At 55.0% G+C, this 21,858-nt stretch overlaps 1 protein-coding gene across 1 annotated transcript in view; it reads left to right on the forward strand.

The window, feature by feature from the left end:
- The window catches only part of DNAH2 (dynein axonemal heavy chain 2), a 109,671-nt gene that overhangs the window by 21,703 nt on the left and 66,110 nt on the right, over positions 1-21,858 (forward strand). The window contains 16 exon segments of the mRNA XM_078850877.1: positions 962-1,167; positions 1,817-1,946; positions 2,400-2,582; positions 4,724-4,938; positions 5,059-5,205; positions 7,052-7,208; positions 7,682-7,921; positions 9,089-9,277; positions 10,404-10,551; positions 11,201-11,393; positions 15,371-15,571; positions 16,451-16,607; positions 17,851-18,025; positions 18,936-19,099; positions 19,385-19,546; positions 19,978-20,081. Coding sequence (XP_078707003.1) covers positions 962-1,167; positions 1,817-1,946; positions 2,400-2,582; positions 4,724-4,938; positions 5,059-5,205; positions 7,052-7,208; positions 7,682-7,921; positions 9,089-9,277; positions 10,404-10,551; positions 11,201-11,393; positions 15,371-15,571; positions 16,451-16,607; positions 17,851-18,025; positions 18,936-19,099; positions 19,385-19,546; positions 19,978-20,081 — 2,771 coding nt within the window.

Consider the following 21,858-nt stretch of genomic DNA (forward strand, 5'->3'; position numbering starts at 1 on the left):
CTCCAGTGGGTGCAGGCACGCCCCCTCACGGAGAGCTGGTAGCTAGGTGGAAGGGAGAATTCTGTCTACACTGGGCTCAGGTCGGTTTAATTCTGGTGCTCAGAGGTGTGGTTTTTCACACCTCTGAGTGACCTATTCACCTAATTTCCTAGTGAAGACCAGGCCTGTGACTTTCCACTGTAAGATCTTTGGGACAGGGACTGTCTTTTTTTGTTCTGTGGCTGCACAGCACCTAAGCACAATGGGGTCCTAGGTGCTAGGGCAGGACCAGTAAATGAGTAGCTAAAAGCCCGTGCTGTCACCTGGGTGTGGCAGTTGGGCCAAGTAATCCACCATGTGTCTCAATACAGCCAATTAAATTGTTGCATGCAAATCAGCTGTAAAGTAAGGATGGTGGTTGAATCATAGAATCGTAGGACTGGAAGGGACTTGGAGAGGTCCTCTAGGCCGGTCCCCTGCACTCAAGGCGGGAGTATGTAATAACTAGACCTTCCCTGACAGATGTTTGGTTGAGTTACCTCTGATACCATGGACTCCTGGCATGGCGTAGATACATGCCTTGCTTTGTGTGGGTGTAATTCGTAAAGTCAGAATAGCTGGGACCTTAAAAATTGGGCGATAACAGATGGCAAAACCCAGTGATGACTGAACCTGGCGATATTCTGACCAGAAAGAGCCCCCAAGCATGCTTGTAGGTGTTTGCATCCCTCCTCACTGACTCAACACACAGACGGGTGACAGCCCTGGGGTCTTATTATACAGATAACAATAACAACCTCAGGGTGGGTGGCTGCCCTGCCAAGATGGGGCGGGGTTGAACTACATCTCCCAGCGGCCACTAAGTGCTCCCACAGCCTAGAAATGTGTCCGCTGAGGCAGCCGGTCAATAGGGTTGAGGGTGGGATTCACGCAGAGCAATGGGAAGAGAAACCCAATAACGCTGCGGTGCACTGGCCAATAGGTTTGCGACTGCCAGCAGCACTTTGCCCGCTGGGAGGATGGGAAGCAGACCCCACTGCCCTGTTTCTTTGGGCACCGGGGTCCCCAGATGACCCGGAACCTGCTGGAGATAGAGGAGACCTTTCAGAAGCACCTGCACACCCTGCGGAACATGAAGGGTGGGATCCTGGACGTGAAGAACACATTCTGGCATGAGGATTTTAACCGGTGAGAAGGGCCCTCTGCTCGCAGGGCCTGGTGGCAGAGTCTTCCCCCGCTGACAGCTGGGCATAGGTGTCAGCCCAGTGTGCTCCCTTCCTCTGCTGAGACTGCTAAGGATGGTGCCAGCTGCATGGGTCAGGCCTGGACTATGAGCATTGGCAGGGACCTGAGCTGGCAGTGATGGATTGGCCCCCATTTCCTACCCCCGGGGCCAGCAGTGGAAGAAAGGGGCTGTGCAATCAGCTCTGTGTCACAGAGGCACTCCCTCCTTATTGTCAGGTAGAGAGGGCAGGAGGTTACAGATGGATCTGCTGTCACAGAGCAAGGGATGGTGAATGAGAGTGGAGAGAGTCAACTCCTGGGTGGGGGTGGTATGTTGCAGGGGGTGACTGTCCCTCTTGTTCCCTGCTGTCAGCTTCCAGGAAGAGGGGAGACTGTGTGAGTGGTAGGCATGGTTGGAAACATGGAGACATGGCCTGTTGAGGGGTGAGTGTGGGGGATACAAGAGCTGTCACTAAGTCCTGGCCAATTGGGGCTTCCTGCTCCTAGCCAGTAGTGTTGTCCCAGCAAGGTGGTGGCGAGTTTGTGCCTCTGTTTGCTGTCCCACAACACCTCTTCCCTTCTCGCTGCAAACCCCCACCGCCCTGTGACACAGTTTCCGCTCTGGTGTCAAAGACCTGGAGGTGATGACCCAAAACCTGATCACCTCAGCCTTCGAGACTGTAAGGGATGTGGAGCGTGGCGTGGAGATCCAGGACATCTTCCATCACCTGTCCACACGAGAGGTACGGGGCTGGTGCCAGGGCAGCGGGGCAGGACCCTGTCAGAGCAGCGTGTCCCGAAGACCATTAACCTTTCCAGACATAGATGCCAAACTCCTAGCCAGCTATTGTCTGGATAGCTGGGAAATTTGGAAGCTCCTGGAATGGGGGAGCAAGGGGCAGCTCCAAGATTGGGGTGTCAGTGGGGAACAGCCTCTGGACCAGGTGGTTCTGAGTGGGGGCAGTTCTCAGACATGGCAGTCAGGGGTACATGCTCCTAGACTGGCTTGTTGTGAGCTGTGGGAGGGCTGCTCCCAGACTGGTTAGCTGGGCAGTACGGGGGTGTTGACAGCCCCCAGGTTATGCCAACGAGTGCATCCCCCAGATGAAGTGGGGAGACCAGCCCCTGGATGGGCAGTGGGTTGCTGGTGCAGCTGCTGCATTGCATGGGCTCAGCTGGCCTCTTTCCTCCCCTAGGCCATCAAGCGCACCTTTGACAAGAAAGCCGTGGATGTCTACATGCTGTTCAACAGAGAGCTCGCCCTGGTCAACAAAGAGCTGAGCAAGAAGCTGCCATTCCTGCCGGCACACATGTGCCATTATGCGGGCCTGGCGCACTGGCTGCGGGCTCTGCACCGGCGCATCGACAGACCCCTAAAGGTGAGTATCCCACATCCATGGCAAGACCCTGTTCCAGCGTCCATCTCTCCCTGTCTCATGCCGCCACGTCAGGGGCCCTTTCTATCTCTGTCGAATGGGACAGAGCTCTCCTTGGGAGCCTGTTAGCACTGCCCCATAGTCAGCTGCAGAGTGGCTCTTGGAGAGACATAAGAAAGCTCCTTCACCCCAAAGTCTGCCTGTCAGAGAGAGAGGGCAGGACTGACAACCCAGCCGACTCCTGGGCACTAGTTAGACCAATGTACCCATCTCGCCCAGTAGCCCTGCCTTCCTGATGCATCGGGTCAGATCACTGGTCTGTGTAGTGTGGTATCCCTGCCTTCACACAGCACCGACCCAGACAAATGGTTCATCTCGTCGGATATCCCTGCCTCCGACAGAGGCCAACACCTACTGCTTCCAGGAGTAACATGCCACCCCGTTTCAGGCCAGCACTATCCTGTGTTGCTTGGGGGAGTGCGTGTGTGGGCACAGACACATGTATGTTTGAAGCCATCCTGACGCTCCGCCGGGGACCCCCTTCCTCCTGGTATCTTGAAGACTTGGAATTTCTGCCCAAGCAATTGTCGTGGCAGATGTTGTTTTTATTCATCTAACTACCTCATCTGTTTTTGACTCTTTGCCTCAATAACATTCTCTGTCAGTGAGTTCCTTTGACAGGTTTAATTCTACGTTGTGTAACAACAAAACAGCATTTTCAGCATCAATCACAAAACTTCCAGTATGTGCAGGCTTGCAACTGCCAAATCTAGGTCTGAAAATCACCTCTGCCTTTCCTACCTGCCCAGCCCAGGGCTCGGCATTCTGGGGCTCACCTCTCTTCTGTCTGGCAAACACCTCATGGCTCATGTCTCTCTGCCCTGCATTAGGGGTTAGTCATACAATCACGGGCTGCACCAGCCCCAGCACGTCGCTCTGGTGGGTACGCAGGAACTGATTGTAGAAATACCTCCTGCTCCTATTTCTCATTTTGAAGGATCTCAAAGCACTTTACAAGCTATAGACTTGCAATGATCACTTAACACACCATGGAAAGGCAGTTTCCCTTGGGGTGGAGCATTGCAGGAGTTTGCCAGCCACACACCAGTGTTGCACAGGGGTAGCTAACCCAGCACTGACATGCAGCTGCCCCTGGCGTGGGACACAATCGCTGTTCAACAGTATTGCTGCTCAGCAGTTTAAAACAGGACGCAAAGGAGAAGCCCTTGGCTGGCTGAAATTACAGTAGGAGTCACCGAGGCTGGCATTTGGCCAGGACTCACTTTTCTACCCAGTGCCCTCTACATATTCCCGCTTCTGTGCTGGGCTCTGCACAGCGTTGGAACTCCCTAGCGAGTAGAGACGGCTAGGGCCTCAAGAACACTTCCTTGGGGCATCCCAATTGGGGCTGTAGTTATATAGGGGTCATGCAGCCTCCACCTTCCTCAGTTTCTTCTGTTACCCCTTGAGAGTCCAGTGAGGAAGAGGGGAACAAGCAGGGCGAGAGGAGGTGGGCGGGGAGCTTGAGTAGGGAGAACTCCAGGGTCACAACTCTCATTTTGCATCTCCTCTGAAAGAGGGCACCTCCAAGCACAGCTCTGACTCAGCCCTGCCGCTCACTCGTCAATTGCTTTTGGTTGCCCTAATGCTGTTTGTTTTGTTGGATGAACGAACGGCTCCATGTGTGCATGCGTTGGTTTCTTTATCGCGCTGGTCTGAAAGAGCTGAATGTCCAGTGAGAATTTTATCTTCGGATTTCACTTGTTCACCAAGCAGTCAGCTAATGACCTAGCCGTGTTTGGGGAGTGCAGGGCTGGGACAGCAAGGGGCTGTGAGTGGGGACTGAGGGGCATCAGCAGAGGTAGGTGTTTGTGTCTGTGTGTGTTGTCCAGAGTTGCAGTAGCAGGGGGGTGGGGGCAGTGAGTGTCAGGAATGAGGGACATCAGCGGAGCTGAGTGGATTTCAGGACTGGAATAGCAGTGGGGAGGAGTAAGGCTGCTAGTCAGGATTGCGGTGCAGTATCTGCCCCCATTAACCCTCTTCCTAGCTAATGTCCTCTGTCCCTCCTATGCAAAATGTGCTCCCCCCAGTTCCTCCCCAGTGCAAGTAAAAACACTGGCTGGAGTTCTCCGTCTGCCTTGCAGTGTCTTTCCAATGCCCACTTCATGCCCCACATTGGGACCGGGGAAGAGAGCTTTCAGGCCTATCAGCTGCTTGTCCAGGCCATGGACGAGATTGAGAGGAAGACCTTCCAGGAGTGGACGCAAACCCTGGACAAAGACAGCCTGAAACGCCTGGACACCCCCCTCCTGATTCTCAGCACTGAGAAGAGTGGCATGCTGGACATTAATTTTGACAAGTAAGCGGGACTGGCCTGCCACTCTCTTCTGCGCAGGGCAGCCTCCGTGGCTGCTGCAGGCTGGTGCTGGGTGAGACAGACTTTTCACAACAGCTGGCTTTCCTGTGCTTTCTTTTGCAGGGACTTGCTGAAATTATTTGTGGAAATCCATTACTGGGAGAGGCTGCTCTTTGAGATACCCCACTACGTGGTGGAAGTTTATGACAGGAAGGAGGATCTGCGAAACCTCCGTGAGAATCTGCTCCTGGTTGCCCGGGACTATAACAGGTTTGCCATCCCTGCCCCTCCATTGCTGGTTCTCAGCAGGCTCCAGGTCAGATCCTTCTCAGCTTTCCTAGACAGGGCCTAAGCTCTGTATGGCATCATGTATGTATCCGCAGACGATTGGGAGTGGGACACAGAGCCTGTCACCTACCTGTTGTTCTAGGCATCGGTGAGCAGGACCCCATTGGTTTGGGGGAAAATCAGATTTCACTCAAATCCCCATTTCGTTACTCAGGATACAAGGGTGAGGCAGTGACCTCACAGAGGCCTGGGGAGGGGAGAAGAGTCATTCTGGAAACAGGAATGAGGCAGGGACCTCAGGGTGAGGGTTAGTGGGCTGTTCACCCCACTCCGGCTAGCCCTTCCTCAGCCGGGCCCCTCACCCCTCCATGCTGGCCAGCCTTCTCATCCCCACAGCTCCAGCCAGGCCCCAACTCTGTTCAGAATTTCGCTGGTTTTGGTGAGAATTGGAAAACCAGAGAAGCCTGATTTCCTCTAATATCTGTTCAAAGGGCCCAGCCACAGTGGGGACCAGGGTCCAGCTAGGTGGGTAGCTCGGCCCACTTAAGCAGTCAAGTGTAAACCCTTTAGTCTCTATATTTCAGCAGTGACTGAAAGTCATTTCCATGTGTGGCCCATTTGGGGCTTCCCGTGTAAATGAATTGAAGGGGGATGGGATCTGAATCCAGTTCTTAGCAGAACAGATGTCCCCATCACAAAACCCACTCGGATAATTGACGCTGATTGGCCCCCGTGTTGGCAGCCGGAACTCCCTCTCCCTGCGAGAGCAGGTCCCTCCAGAGAAGAGCCGAGGCCCATCGGTTGGGGGAGTGTGTGTGTTTTGGGGGGAGGTTGCGTGGGGGACGCACAGTGAGTCAGTCTTCACTACTACCGGTCTGGTACCACCATCAGTTGAAGAAATGCTAGGGAACGAGTGAGCTGTCTCATGACTAAACTGGTGGGGGTGGGGAAGGGTTTCTCTTTGCTTTGCTCCGGTATTTTTAAAAGTGTGACGTGGGGGTGTTTTTCTGCAGAGAAAGTGTTGCTTGAAACAGGTTCGTTTTGGCAAGTGTATTTTTAACATGACCGAAGAGGGAGAGTGTTTGTGTCATGCTGGCTTGTGGCACTCAGGACTCAGCTGGGTTGGAACAGATGTAACTGGGTGATCCGCATCTTCCCGGGCTGGGACAGGGGCAGAATTCCACCCCCCCAAACCGTCCTGGTCAGACTGGGGTCTGGTCTCAGCCTGGCCCAGTCTGTCTTTCCAAGCACCTCCCAGACCGTGCCAGCTGCATCTTTGAGCTTGTAACTTCTTGGCCTGTCCCTAGTGACTGAGGAGAGTGGCGGCCTCCTTTGGAACATCCTTTCAGCTGATCTGTAATAATATTAATCCCTAGCTCTTTTCATCAGTACCTCTCAAAGTGCTTTACAAAGGAGGTCAGTCCCATTTTACAGATGGGAAAACAGAGGCCCGGGGAGGGGAAGTGACTTGCCCAAGGTCACCCAGCAGTAGAGCTGGAAATATAACCCAGGTCTCCGGAATCCAAGTCCAGTGGTCGGTCCCTGAGGACGCACTGCTGCATGTACCTATCAAGGGCCCGATCCATGGAGCCAGACTGATCGCACCAGCATGTGCCACACCCATCCCTTTTACAGACCGAGCATGGCCACGTCTCTGCGCTTGCTTTGTCGACCTGTTTTCCCAGCCTCGTATCCTTTTTGGGGACTCACCGTTGACCTGTCTGGAGACAGGCCCGTTCTGTGGATTGGTGGGAGGAATGCACTGCATAGATCTGAATTGCTGACGAGGCTGGAAGCCTGACTCGTCTCGCCCTCCGTGCCCCCTTAGGATCATTTCTATGCTGTCCCCAGAGGAGAGGGCCTTGTTCAAGGAGCGGATCCGATACCTGGACAGGAAGATCCAGCCCGGCTTGAAGAAGCTGCACTGGTCTCTGAAAGGGGCCAGTGCTACCTTCATCAGTGAGTGCCGACTGCACGCGAGCAAGGTGAGCTTTCCTCTGACCTCCGTGGCCCCCACGCCCGACTAGCCGGCCCCAAGGCTCCATCCTTCCTCCACAGAGATCTCAATTAGCAGATGGTTAAGGGGTCTCCAGCTGCCGGCATCCCATTGATCTGTACTCTGCTCAGTCTGCCTAGGCTTAGGTGTAGTGGGAGAAAGTCCGAACATGGGTGTTCTCTGCTTAATACGCGTCTCTGGAGGTAGGGAGCAGAGAACCCAGCCTGGCAGACAACACCCCCCGGTTAGGGAGTGAGGAAGAGATAGAGACAGGGAACCCTCTCTGCCCCCAGGATCCAGGTGGGGAGCAAAGGGAGAGCCTCCCACCCCTCAGCCTCATGCCTGCCTCACCCAGGTGGAGCCGTAGCTGGTCAGTTTCACCTCAGTCAAACCCTGGGGCCCTAAGGTGCCTGATCAGAGTGCTCCCTGCCCTGAGCCTGCCTTGCGGCCACTGGCCCTCAGGTGCAGACCATTGTGAACGAATACAAGGCAGCCACCCTGGCCATCGCTCGCAGTGCCCAGCAGATCAGCGAGGCACTGCTGGTGCGGATCACCGGCAAGCGGGTCTACAACGACTTGGAGTTTGAGGAGGACCAGAAGGAGCACCGTGCCTGGGTGCAGCAGAAGCTGATGGATATCCACGAGGAGGTCACCAGCATCATGCGGCAAACCTATGAAGTCTTCAAACACGATAGCGCCGAGGTAAGGCCAGGGCCGGGCCAGGCAGCTCCCAGCAGGCCGTGCTCTGTCCGCCTCCTGGAGCAGGTCCCAGCATGCAGTGCTTGGTTTTGATTCTGTCAGGAGACCTGTGTGTAAGAACCTGTGTTCTCAGAGACCTTCTTCTGCCACCTGCAACTTCTCCCTCTTCTCCAACAGCTGACCCTGCCCACCCACCTATCTACCTGACTCCATTCACTTGCCTCCCTCCCTCACCACCGCCTCCCCAGCAGCACTGAAGGGTCAGGGCCCAGGTCATAGAGGTATTCTGGGTTCTTTTTCTGCCTTTGAAGCGTCAGAGCTCGGCCACAGCCAGAGATGGGACACAGGGCCGGTGCTCTCTGGTGGTCCAGAGAATCCTCTCTCTAGCTGCCTGGCCAGTGGGTCTAACTCACCTGCTCAGTGCCCCCCCAATCACCAGATTTGGGGTCAGGAAGGAATTTCCCCCCCCACGTCAGATTGGCAAGGACCTTGGCGTTTTTAGCATCCTCTGTAGGTTGGGGCATGGATTGCCTGCTGAGATCATCTGGACATGCCTCACCTAGTCAGTTCCTAGTCGTCGCAGGGGCTTTGGACATGGCTGGCTCGTCGGTCTTGCCCGTTTTCTCCCTGTAGGGCCCAACAGTTTAGTCTTACAAAGACTGAGGTACTTTAGTCTAACTCGGTATAAGGGCACTGGGTGAAATGTAGTGATCTGTGATATACAGCAGGCCCTTAGGGCTTAAGTTCTGTGGCCCTCAGTTTCTTTCTGCAGCAAGTTGTGGGCATACGGCCCCTCTGGGCATGGCATGAGGTGACATTAGATTAGGGAGGAGGAGGTTGAGTTGCCCCCAGCAAATCATGCCAGCATCTATCTGCTCTATTTTACCCTGGCCCAGTGCCCCAGCATCTGGTACTACTTCCAACAACAGAGTAGGACATTCCCTGGTTGCTTCTACCCAAATGAGTGGCAGTGAAATAGTTAAATCTGGACAGACCGAGGAGCTACTTGGGTCACGTAGCGAAGGTCACCTTTGCAGCCAGAAGGGCCAGTGGCCGGAGCCAGGAGCACAGTTCTGCAGCATTCACTGTCTTTTATCCTGGCTGCCCCTCGCTCTGGTGGCTCCTCCTTGTCTACGCTGCCTTTCTCAGCTGGCTTGTCTCTCCCCTCAGGTGCAGCAGTACTGGATGGCCTACACCATCAAGATGAACAGAATGATGGAAGAGGCCTTCAGGCTCAATGTCAAATGGTCCCTACTGGAACTTTCCAAGGCCATCAATGGAGATGGCAAGACTATGCCTAACCCCCTGTTCAGGGTCAAGGTGATCCTGCAGGACAACTACCCGGCGCCATCTGCACAGGTGAGCCCTTCCACTACAGCTTCCAGTCCACTGCAGCCCTCAGACACCCAGCTGAGCCCTGCCCCAAGGTCCCAGCCAGGAATTAGCAGCATGTCGGGGAGGGGTTAAGGCAGGAATTGAAAATGGTTCTAGGTCTGGGGCTTGCTGTGGTCAGTCCTGAATTCGTGTCCCCGCCAAAGCACAGCTCGACCCAGGACCGGGGAGAGAGTTCAGAGCCAATATTACGCATGCCATCAGGGTCAGAAATGAATGCTGGGAGGCTGGGATTCCCAGTTGCTCAGTCGTGCCAGGATAAATTATTCACTTCAAGCCTTGTCCAGGACAAGATATTTGACCTTAAAATCACGGCTGTCTGATTACCTTCTTGCTTTTCTTTCTCCCTCAACGGGCAGCTGCGTGAGCTAATCCCACCCCCCCAGGACCCTGGGTAAATCCACAGGTGACAGCTGCCTGCGCTGTCATAGCTTCCCTGCTGTTGTTACCCGAGCTAGCTGGAGCGATCAAAGCTAGCTCGGGTCTGTCTACACGTGCTGCAGTCAGACCTCTCCACTGCAGTGTAGACAGACCCTCAGAGCCGGGCAAGCTGACCTTAGTGCCAGAGCAGCACCAAGCAGCTGCAGAAGGGCTTGTGCTGCATGGGGGGTGGCCAGGGGAGAAGGGAGCATGGCTCGATCATCACTGTGGCCTGTCCTAGCTCTTCCTGGCTGGCAGCACGGGCCTGTGGTGCCTTTGACCACTACTGTGGCTTTGTTGAGTCTTGTGTTGGAAATACGAGCCAGTGCAAATCAGCCCCAGGAACGAGAGGCCCGTAAAGGTGGCTTTAAGCCACCTTTGCCCTGGTCTTGCCCCAAGCAGAGCTGTTAGAGGTTACAGGCCAAATCTCCCAGTCCAACTGCTGTGTGTGGGAGCGAGGTGAGGAAGGGGGTAGCAAGATGGAAATCGGAATGGTGGGATTTTCAGGTCCAGTATCTTGCAGCCTGCCACTGCAAGGGCTTTTGCAGATGTGGGAATGGAATAGATTTTCCAGTGCTCACCCCGTGGATCGGTTTGTGTTCGCTGAGCAGTTGTTGCCTCTCTTCTGGGTTGGGTTCCTCTCTCTACTGGACCCGCTGTTTTGTGTTTCCAGGTGGAGTTTTCCCCAACTCTGGCCCAGCTCGCGAATATGGTCAATGACATCAGCAGCCACCTCATCACCAGCATCTCTGTCTTCCGCCACCTGCCGGAGATCCTGACCAAACGCAGATTCCTCCGCGATCCCATCTCGGTTCTCGTGGGTAAGGAGACCGCCCCTGCACTCACACGCTCCCTGTGGGGGCCCTGCAGCTCAGGCTAAAGGAGTCTGCAGCTGCCTTGCCGAGTTGTGCATCCACACTGTCTTGTTCCCTGCAGCCCCACGTTCAGGCACTTCCTGGGTAGACCCGGGCTCTGAGTCTCACCGCTGTGGGATTGAAAACCCAGTGTAGTGATACCCTCTGTGTTCAGACCACAACGAACCGGCTGCGGTAACTTGGCTGGATCCTTTCTCCCACCCTATCCCTGGAGGAGACGATTCCCCAGCCTGGTATTCAGCTGTCATTCCCCCTTAGCTCAGTTTCCTTGCCACTAACACTGTGGCACTTGGTAGCTGGCTTAGCAGCTACTGCGAGTCACATGTTGAGTCTAGACAGACACTGCCTGAGTATAGCCTGCATCTGTCATGGAACGAGTTCCTGCCTGTGTACACCCAACCCCCTAGAAGTCATTTCCCCTTTCTGTGCCTCAGTTTCCTCCCCTTCTAACATAGGGACAATATTTCCCAGGGGACTGGTGAGGCTTTGCAAAACCAGCACGGAAGAGAAGCAAGGGGTTCTGATTGACTAGGACTGGCTGTTTGGGCATCGAAACAGCTGATCACCATTCTGTTTGTCCTCCCTCCACACTCAGAGCGTGATGAAGATATCAAGAAAATCCAGGCACTGATCAGTGGTGGTATGCAAGCAAACGCCATGCACCTCCAGGCATACCTGAAGACCTGGGATGTGTACCGTGAGATCTGGGAGGTCAACAAGGACTCCTTCATTAACCGCTACCGGCACCTCAACCCACTTGTGTCTTCCTTCGATGCGGACACTGCTCGGTAAGGGAGGACCTGTGTCCATGGATGCTCGAATCCTGCAATGCCCTTCATTAAACAGACGGGTCTCTTGTACCAGTAAGGATGAGGGCCAAGACCCTTCAGATTCAGGGAAGTCCGCCCTCTTACCCTTCTGAAATGGACAGAGTTCACAAGCTAAGTCGGGCCCGGCCTGTTTAATATTAAATGTGAGACCCCAAGGAAAATCAGAGTCCTGCTGAGCAGGGTGGGTGGGCCGGTAGGGACCCCCTTGAGGTGCCAGGGAGCAGTGTGGGTGGGTGGGTAGGTAGGGGGTGCTCTCCCCATAGACAGCAGTGATCCCTGTGAGGTGCCAGGGGTGCGGTGTTGCAGGGAGCAGTGTGGGTTGGTGGGTAGGGGGCGCTCTCCCCACAGAGCACTAATCCCTGTGAGGTGCCAGGGAGCAGTGTGGGTGGGTGGGTGGGTTGGTAGGTAGGGGGTGCTCTCCCCATAGACAGCACTGATCCCTGTGAGGTGCCAGGGGTGTGGTGTTGCAGGGAGCAGTGTGGGCCTTTCCCCTACAAATCAGCACTGACTCCAATCCCCCCCAGCATAGTGCTAGGGACACGCCGTGCGGGAGGCGAGATTTCAGCTCCAATATAAAGCTAAAGCTCTGACGGCTTGTGGTCATTAAAGATTTCCTGGTACCTTTCCCAAGAGTTAGGGCATTAACCTCAGTGTGCTGGCCCGTTCCCAACTCCAGCGGTTCCATTCTGCCTCCCTAAATCTCCCCTGCTGTTTCAACCGCAGAGGTATTGCCTGCACTTCCTGTTGGAAAGTGTTATGGCACACCGCTGTGTGTGCTGGTAAACCGGTGCCGTGCCCCTCCCTGGAGGTGGCTAGCTTTCAGCTCTGTGTGAACGGGAGAGGAAGCAGCAGGAGCAGCTGAATTCTTAAGAAAGCAAAATTCTGTTTACATGCAAATGTCGCAAGCAATTTTATTTTTTTTTAAGAGTCAGAGAAACACAGACAATCAGATCCTTTTTATAGCTTCCCTGCAGGCATCGCGTTGAGAGCTCTGTAAGCTACAAGTGGCTGGCTTAGGGGATTTGGTAAATGGGATCGGAAGCCTTTCTTCTGTGGTGCATGGGGCACCGGATTGGGACTCACAAGACCTGGGTTCTTTTCCCAGCTCTGTTACTAGCCTTCTGGGCGCCCTCAGGCAAGTCAGGTCACCTCTCTGCCTCGGTTTCCCCATCTGGAAAATGGGGATAAAGATGCTGCCCTCCTTTGTAAAGCGCTTTGGGATGGAGGAAAAGCACTAAAGGCTTGAGGGTGGATAGAGGTTCCAGCCGTGAGATCGGGCACTCACGCAGTTAAGGCCTGTATGTGGGTTGACAGTTCTGGTTTGCTTTCCTCAGTCTCCGAAGGAAGATAACAAATGATTAGCAATGGAATCATGCTGTAAGCAGGTCAGGAGAGAGCCGTGCTGTGAGCAGAGCCCTGGAGTCAGCTGTTATTACAGTATAACCGCTCCCTAAACCAATTGCATTTTTGCCTGTGGAATACTTTAGTTTACAAGGCTGCTTATGGGCTTTCTACTCTCCACTTCCTCAAATGTGTTTCAACAGTGCATAGAAAAATTTACCATTAAAGCCCCGAAAGCCTTTTGAGGGCTGTTTATAGCAGCACCAGAAAGAGAGATTCCACAGCGTGATCCGTGCCCCCCACCTTGGCACGGCCCAGTTGTGAGCCAGAAGGTGGAACAAAGACCCAGAACGAGGTACACTTGAAAACCAGCTGCTCAAAGGAGTGATGCAGGATTAATTTCTTTAGCACCAGCTGCATTTTTCCGTCCCGTGTGCTATGCTGACTCAGCATTTGACACACAGTTTTCAGGCTCAGTGCAGGATGGAGGCAAATTTGGATCCAAAACTAGAGAACGGTGGGAGGGACGCTGCCTCCCCATCCATCTCTGCCTGTTCTCTGGAGCCGGGTGCCCCTCTCTGCCTCTGCCCCTCATCTGGCTCTTCTGGGGCCATTTTTGGTTTCCTTGTTTAATAAAGTTTGGCTTCGTGTTTCCAGTGACCTGTAGACAGGGAATTAATTAATGGAACAGTCAGGAAGATTTAGTAAGATCCCTCGGGGCTGGAACTGTCCTCCACCTGCTGGCCTCACTTGGATGAGTCAGGAGCAAAGAAATAAAAACGTTTCAATTAACAAATCGTTTGGAGGGAGCGAATTTCTCCTTCCTAATAGCGGTTGCTCCTCTTGCATCGCCATGAAACATTCCCTGCTCCTTTATTAAATGCTTCTTTTGCCTGAGGCAACGTCAGTATCTCACACTGAGTCCCAGGGGGCTGCTCTTGGTTGCAATTAGGCTTTCTTTATCCAAGTGTTCTGTCTACTACATTGGATCGAATCCGGATGCTGGATGAGATTATATTCCACGAATCTCTGATCAAATCTAAAATCTAATCTCGTTGATAAAATGTACTAAATCTATTTCCTCTAGATTCAGTTGTGTCCCTTTTGGAATCTAGCCCTGGTTGATAGGTTAATCTAGAGCCTAACTCAACTCAATAGATTTACGCCACGTAGATTACACGACAGCACCTGTGAGTTAGGGAAGAAATGTAAGGAATGACACTAGTGATCAGTTCTGATCAGGGCATCAACTGGTCACTGCAGGGTTCAGGAAGGATTGGGATAGCATTGCACAATTGGTCAGATGCATTATGGGTCATCACCTTCCCCGGGAATCATCAGGTTGCTAGGACACCAGACTGGCACGAGGGTTAAAGCACAAAGGGCTAGGGATGGCTTGGAAGTAGTAAATGCTGCCATCTAGGCATATTGACCAACATTTTCAGAGTCATTTCAAGGAGATTTGAGATGGCAGCCAGGACAAATTTGAGTGAATGGTCTTGTGACCTGGCACAGGGCCGCAGCTCCACTCGAGTTTGGCCTGGCCATAAAGGGGTCGGGTGCCCATAGCTCTGCGGCCTATGCTGGTGCACATGTGTGGCTGATGCATGCAATCCTGGGTAATGTAGCTGAATTTTGAAGTTGGCATCAATGGACGCTGTTTCATGCGGGAGATGACATTAATTCATGAGTCGGGAGGTTTTTGGTTGTAAACAGGAGGCCCCTTGGCATAGCAGGAGACTTGGACAGTTTGCAGCTAGGCATGGAGCTGCGCTGGTGAACCCGCACATGGCAGCCGTCAATCTCACTGTGGTCCCCCGGTCCCCAAACCTGTGGCCTGGCTCCACCCTGCTCACTTGGGAGCTACAAATGCTGTTGATTTCCCAATAAGCCCAGGTGGTCTTTAATGAGCATGAGGGTGCATGGCCTCTGTATCATGGCTCATACAACAAACGGCATCTCCTAGCACCAGGCAGGAGTTTGGGGGGGCCGTACTGGGTGAAAACGGAGAACTCGGCTACTGAGTTAACTCCACTGCGCCCTGCAGCACAGTGCCCCCTAGTGCCATGTTGGGGCACTGGCGTCAGCCCTGACTGCAAGGAGAGCTCCCTGCAGCACAGCGCCCCCTGGTGCCATGCTGGGGCACTGGTGTCAGCCTTGCCTCTGAGGGAACAGCACCCCCTAGGGGCCCATTCAACCTGCTTCCTCCAGCACAGCGCCCCCTAGCGTTATCCTGGGGCACTGGCATCAGCACTGACTGCGAGGAGAGAGCGAGCACCCTGCAGCACCGCGCCCCCTAGTGCCATGCTGGGGCACTGGCATCAGCACTGACTGCGAGGAGAGAGCGAGCTCCCTGCAGCACCGCGCCCCCTAGTGCCATACTGGTTTTCCACAAGGCACCTCCAGCTCAGGTGGGAAAGATCTGACGAGCTCTCTCCTCTGATCCATTCTGTGTGAATTCAAGTGTCTCCAGTGAAGGAACTAATCCCAACTAGTCATCTCCATGCAGAGAGTCCCCCGGGGTTCTTCGTTGCGGCGGAGAGCTCAGCCCTCCTGCTCTGCACTGAGCAGTTGTCTGTGTATGTGCATGGCAGGTACATGGAGGTGGCCAACAATGTGCAGAAGGAGGAGACGGTGCTGAGCATCCAGTTTGTGTTGCTCGACTGCTCCCACCTCAAGTTCTCCGTGGTCCAGCACTGCAACGAGTGGCAGAACAAGCTCACCAACCTGCTGAACGAGATGGCCAGTACCCGGCTGCAGGAGCTGTACACCTACCTCCAGGAGAATGCTGAGAAGTGAGGCCTTCCCTGGACAGGCAGAGATCATGTTGCCCCCTCCTTCCTGCCCCATTACCTGTACCCCACGCCCCAGCTGGTTGGGGCAGAGACAGCCCAGGGCCATGCCCTTCTCCCTGGGCAGGTTCTCCTCTGGCCTTCCCTTCTCCCCACTGATGCGAGTTCTCCTGTTACAGACTGGCCCAGTTACCCACTATACAGTCACCATCTCTGGGTCCCACGTGCTTCCATGCCAGCTGGGTCTGGGTAGAGTCTAGTCACTGTTTCTAGCTCTGGGATTCTCGGGCCCTGTCTGATGCTCTTTCTTGGGACATGGGATGCCGTTGTCCAGCCAAGCCCTCCCGTCCTGCAAAGCCCCATCTAGGGGGCATTCTGGGCTTCTAGTTTAACCCCTTCAGAGAGAAACGTGGCAGGAAAGCGAGGAACACGGGCTCAGCAGAGGAACTTCTTAACCACAGTGATTTTACTCTTAAAGCACTTGAGAGTAACAGAGCTGGGAAAATAGCAAAACCCCAGAGACATCCCCTCTCCGGGCCTGATCTCACCCCTTCTGTGGTTCCGAGGTTTGTCAGCTTACGTGTGGAGTGCCCCTGCCCAGAGCAGAACCTTGCTGTTAAATAGGGCCCCCACCGTGGCTTGGACTGGACCCCTTGCTGGCGCCCATGGAGAGGACCAGTGTTCCACAGGGTTAGGCCCTGGCCTCAATGGCTCGCAGTGTCAGTCCTGCCATGGGGTGTCAAACATCTTTCCCCGAGCAGAGCAGCTGTGGAGAGCGTGGCATAACAGGCTGCCCTGGGTCTTCCAGCGCAGGCACAAGAGAGCCCTCGTCATTTGACCCAGTCCTGTCTCACTCGGTCTCTTCCCCGCTCTGGCCCACAGAATCAGCCGGCCTCCGCAGACCCTGGAGGAACTGGGCCAAAGCCTGCAGCTCCTGGACACCCTGCAGCACGAGCTGCCGAAGCTAGAGGGGCAGATCCCGCCCATCCACGAGCAGTTTGCCATCCTGGAGAAATACGAAGTGGCCGTGGACGAGGGGGTAAGTATGGACGCGGACCCTGAGTGGCCCCTGCCATGCTGACCCAGACCCCAAAGGGTTTTAGGCACCTAACTTCTGTGGGAATTAGGAGCATATATCCCTTTGAGGATCTGAGCCCTTCTCTCCATCCAGGCAAAGGAGGTCATGTAGCCTCCATCCCTGCAGATCCCTGCTGTGAATTCCCAGATGTCCAGCTCTACTTTCTCCTCTCCCCCATCATCTCCCACCTGCTCCCTCCGGGATCTCATCCCCATTCCCTTCCTCTGCTCAGCCTCTTTGGCCCGTCTACCCCTGTGATCTCCCTCCCTCCAACCCCCTGCTCCATTTGCCCGCCCCTCCCTTTTCTCTGCCCATTCTGTGCCCCAGCTCATGCCACACCCCCAGCGTCACTGGCTCCCAACCCCTTCTCCAAAGACAGCTCCAGCCACCCCTTCTTCTTTGCTGCCTGTCCCCAGGGAGTTTGTGGCCGGTGTGCCACCGCTGTGCTGCACCGGTTGTGTGGTTAATAATCTTTAATCCCCTCCTGGTCAAATCTTCATTGAAAGTCCGCTTTATAATCTGGTTGGTGCGGGGTCTGCAGGCTCCCTACCTGGCTCTCCGCAAGTGACAACCTGTCCCGGCTGCTCCTAGGCCGAGGTGCGGCAGACGGCTCTGTACTGCCCCCATCCTGCCCTGAACGCTGGCTCCACAGCTCCCATTGGCCAGGAACTGCGGCCAAGAGGAGCTGCGGGCGCAGTGCCTTTGGGTGGAGACAGCACGCAGAGCCGCCTGCCGTGCCGCCGCCTAGGAGCAGCTGAGACAGGTCATTGCTTGCGGGGAGCTGCCCGAGGTGAGCGCCCCCTGGATTTGGCATCCCAAAACTCCTCCTGCACCCAACTCCCTGTCCCAAGCCCCCTCCTGACCCAAACTCCTTCCCTGCACCCCATCCCACACCCAAACTCCCTCCCACTTAGTTCATCGGAATTTTTCACTTACCGGCACCCCTCGTTCCCCCAACATGCTGGATAAAAAAGCTTTTACCGTAACTGGCAGAGATTTCGATGAATGAGGACTTGTAGAAATTACCTGAGTCCTGCCCAGCTCCAGGGAAATTGATGAGATCCCTGTGCCGTAGGAGGGGAGGAGGTTCCTATTTATCCTAGCCACATTTCTGGACCTCACCATGCCCAGCCTTCTCCTTGAAGCCATGATAATCTTGGAGGGATAACACAACTTTCGTCTTTCTCCCTCTCCCTTGTCCCAGGTGCTGCAGACGCTGGGAGTTCTCAACTCTGAGTGGCTGTCCTTCCAGCAGTGCATTCAGGAGAGCGATGTCATGCTAAAGAAACACAAGGAGAAATTCAAGACGGGCCTGATCCACTCTGCGGATGACTTCAAGAAAAAGGCCCAGGTCCTTCTGCAGGATTTTGGCACCAAAGGTGCGTGGTGGTGCCATGCACAGAACAGAGGCCTCAGTCAACTTGAAAATTGGTCGTGCTAGAAGCACCATATTTGACTTGTTTTCTAGATCTCAGTGAGACCTAGAGAACAAGCCAGGTTTGCAGAAACTGATTCAGTAGATTGAGCTATTTACAGTTAGTGAGTTTGAATCTAATGTCCCTCCCTTCTAGTAAGTCCCTTAATTTTTCTAGTCCTCTTGTAAATCATGGTCCTGTACCTCCTCTCCCCAGCTCACTGAACAACCCTTCAGGAACCTGAGCACTGCTGGACTTTCACCATGCTCTGTAGGGTTCCAGAAATTCTGACTCCCAGCCCCATCTGTTCAAACCCTCTAGACCCCACTTTTGTTCCAGACCGGGAAATAGAACCCAGGAGTCCTGCCCCCTAGTCCTATTTGTTCTAACCACCAGACTGCCCTCCCCACCCACAGATGGGGATAGAACCCAGGACTCTTTAGCCCCCCCCCCCGCCCCCGGTGCAACCCACTAGACGCTGCTACCTTCCCAGAGCTGGGAATAGAACCCAGGCATTCTGCCTTCCAGCTCCATCTGCTCTGACCACTGGACCCCACTCCTCTCCCAGACCCAGGATCAGAATCCATCAGTCCTGACTCACAGCCCCCCCTGCTCTAACCCACCAGACCCCGGTCCGCTCCCAGAGCCACTGACAGAATCCAGGAGTCCTGGTTCCCAACCCTCCCCCCCCCACTCTAACCACTAGACCCCACTTCCCTCCCAGAGCCAGGCTCCCACTTCCATGCTCTAATCGCTTCATCGTTCAGCCGCCCTTGATGTCTCCCAAGCGCAGGGAAAGGGTCCCTGGCCGATGGCCCAGCCAGCCAGAAGTGGCGCAGCATGGGCAGAAGCCGCTGAGCTCTTTGTTGCGCAGGTCCATTCACCAGCGCTGTGAACTGCGAGACGGCCCTGGAGCAGATCGCGGCAATGCGGCAGCTGCTGGCCGCCATGAAGGATGAGGAGAGCACCTTGCGCTCCAACCTGGGCATCTTCAAAATTGAACAGCCTGCTTCCAAAGACCTGCAGAAGCTCGAGAAGGTGGGAACCCCTCCACGGCATGGCAGCCTCCAAGGCCCGAGCTCCCCTCTCCTCCCTGGGGGGCAGTGATGAGGCTCAGTCCGGGGGTAGGTTGGAGGGATCATGCTTGTACTGCTGCTGCCTGAGAGCAAATCCACATCCAGCCCCCAGAGTCGGCGCACTACCCCGCGCTTGGGAAGTGGGGGGCGTAGCCAGCTGAAGGGGGTCCCCTGCTGGACTGGCAGGAAAGTGGGTCCGAGTGTCTTTCCAGCTGTGGCTAAGCTCTCTCTGTGCGGTGCCCTGCAGGAGCTGGACTACCTGCAGCAGGTGTGGGAGATCACCAAAGAGTGGGAAGACCACTGGAACGAGTGGAAGACAGGAAGCTTCAAGACCCTTGAAACGGAGGTGATGGAGACCACGGCTTATGGACTCTTCCGGAAGCTTAACAAGCTGAGCCGGGAGCTCAAGGTAAGAGAGAGGCTCCCCAGGCCCGGCACTGCCTGCTGGTCCCCTTGTGGTGTATGGGAAGGGCTCTTTGGAGGGCGACAGTTGGGGAACCGGGGCACTTGGGGGACAGCAGAGAAGGGGGCCTTTCCTAGTGCTCTGCACCCTGCTCCTGCAGACCTTAGCTGGAGGTCATTGGAGGGGCACTGTGGGATTGTGCTGGGAGGACCAATAGGACCGGTGCGGCTGCAGGGCCCCCACTTCCTGTCCTCATTAGACGTGGTGCAGAGGCTCACCCAGAGCAGCCCATTGGGGTTGTGATCACTTGTGCAAGAAGTTCTGGGGGGTGGGTGTGATGCATGGCAAAGGTGTGTCAAGGGGCCGTCGAAATGAGTATTCCCTCATCCCTGCTGAGCCCCCCCCCAAACCTGGCGTTGCTTCCTTTCCAACCAAAGGATCGGGACTGGGAAATTATCGAGACTTCCAAGGTGAAGGTTGAGCAGTTTAAGAGGACGATGCCCCTCATCTCAGACCTCAGGAACCCGGCCTTGCGGGAGAGGTAGGTATGGCTCATCCTAGGGCATCTTCTGCACACGCTTTGCTGGCCCAAGCTTCTGGGCCATTGGAGAAGCTCTGCTGCCCTCTGGAGAGTGGCTGAAAGCTGCTCCTCCATGGAGTAATATACGGGATACTGCGCCCCTGGATCTGTGTGTGATGCGGCAGGATCCCACTGCGGGAATGAATCGTCCTCTGCCTTTCCTTAGCTCCTGTCATCTGAGGAGCTCGCACACCTTAGCACACATTTAAGAAAGGAGTTTCCCAACCCCTCTGTGACACGGGAAATTTGCTGTTCCCTTGAGGCACAGAGAAGAGAAAGGATGTACCCAAGATCACAGAGAGTGAGTGGTAGGGTTGGGAATTGAACCCCGGAGTCCTGAGAGCATCCTCCCCCCCCAAGACTACACTTCCCTTCACCATTAGGAAAGAGAACCCAGGAGTCCTAACGTCCTGCTTTAACCACCAGACCCCACTCGTCTCCCACAGCTGGGGAATAGAACCCTGGAGTCCTGGCTCCCAGCCCCCCCTGCTCTAACCCACCAGCCCCCACTCCCCTCCCAGAGCCAGGGAGAGAACCCAGACGTCCTGACTCCCAGCCCCCTGATCTAACCACCAGACCCCACTCCCCTCCCCGAGTGGGATTAGAACCCTGGAGCTCTAGCTGCTAGATTGCGATTGACTGTTCCTGGTGTCCTAGCCATGTGCTCAGTTCTGCGTGTTGTGTGGCTAATACATGGAGTCTGTTTCCTTGGAGGACTGAGCCAGCACAGCTGGTTTGTTACCATGTGGTTATTGCACCTCCTTGGGGAGTTAAAGCAAAGGGGCTGGACTCTGACCTCGTTTGTCAGCCCCACACGAACATATGCTCATTAGCGAGCTGGCGAGGGAGAATTCCTCTCCTGCCTAACACAGGTGATTCACTGCACGACACCACGCCTGCACCCGGTGGGCGGTGTGTGTACGTGGGGCGGTGGGAAAGAGGCCGCAATTGGTTGGGAAGGAGGAAGAGCTTATTTCTCCAGTGTCCTGCCGTGCGGCCCCCTTCAAACAAGCCCACACATGAGCGCTGGTTAATAACCCATTGGCCGCTAAGGCTGCAGTATCGCCTTCATCCCAGCTCTCGGAGCTGTGCTCCAATCAGTCCTTAGGTGCCTGCAAGCAGTCCAGCCTGCTGCATTCTCTTTTGGTCCACAGAGATAGCCCCGTCCCTCCCAGCCTCGCTCCCCAGGACTGGTTCCGTTGTTCCGCTTTGAATTTCCTCTCACTGTCTTTATCTTTGTGCTGCTGAAGTACCTAGAAATGTATGCAGCCTCCCTAGAGCCACTTAGTGAGGATCTGTCCCCTCTATCTCCTCACTTTGCTTGTGGGAGTGCATGGGCCAGAGCTGGGCCCTGGGTACCGGACGGGGTGGGGGCTGTTCCCTGCATGCTCTGGGAACAGAGATCTCGGGGGTTGAAGGGCATAGAACTCTTCTCCTTCCTTCTTGCCACTTCCCTGTTCAGGGTTGGCAACATTTATAGCCTTCTTCCAAAGCTGGTGATCCCATATCAGTGCAGATTGATCTTTTGAGGTCTGCTGATATCTGGGCCATGCACCGAGGCTTCGCTCTCCCCCTTAGTTTTCTTCCATCCACAGTCACTGAAGTCGTCCAAGTGATATAACTCCCCGGTCTCTGCTGAATATGCCCATATCAGTGTAGCCTCGACCCCCTCAACTTCTCTCCAGTTGGAGCAATCCACATTAGGCCCCTTCCAACTCGTCTCATTTCCTATCCCGGA

This window comes from Lepidochelys kempii, chromosome 28, assembly GCF_965140285.1.
Source record: "Lepidochelys kempii isolate rLepKem1 chromosome 28, rLepKem1.hap1, whole genome shotgun sequence".
NCBI lineage: Eukaryota > Metazoa > Chordata > Testudines > Cheloniidae > Lepidochelys > Lepidochelys kempii.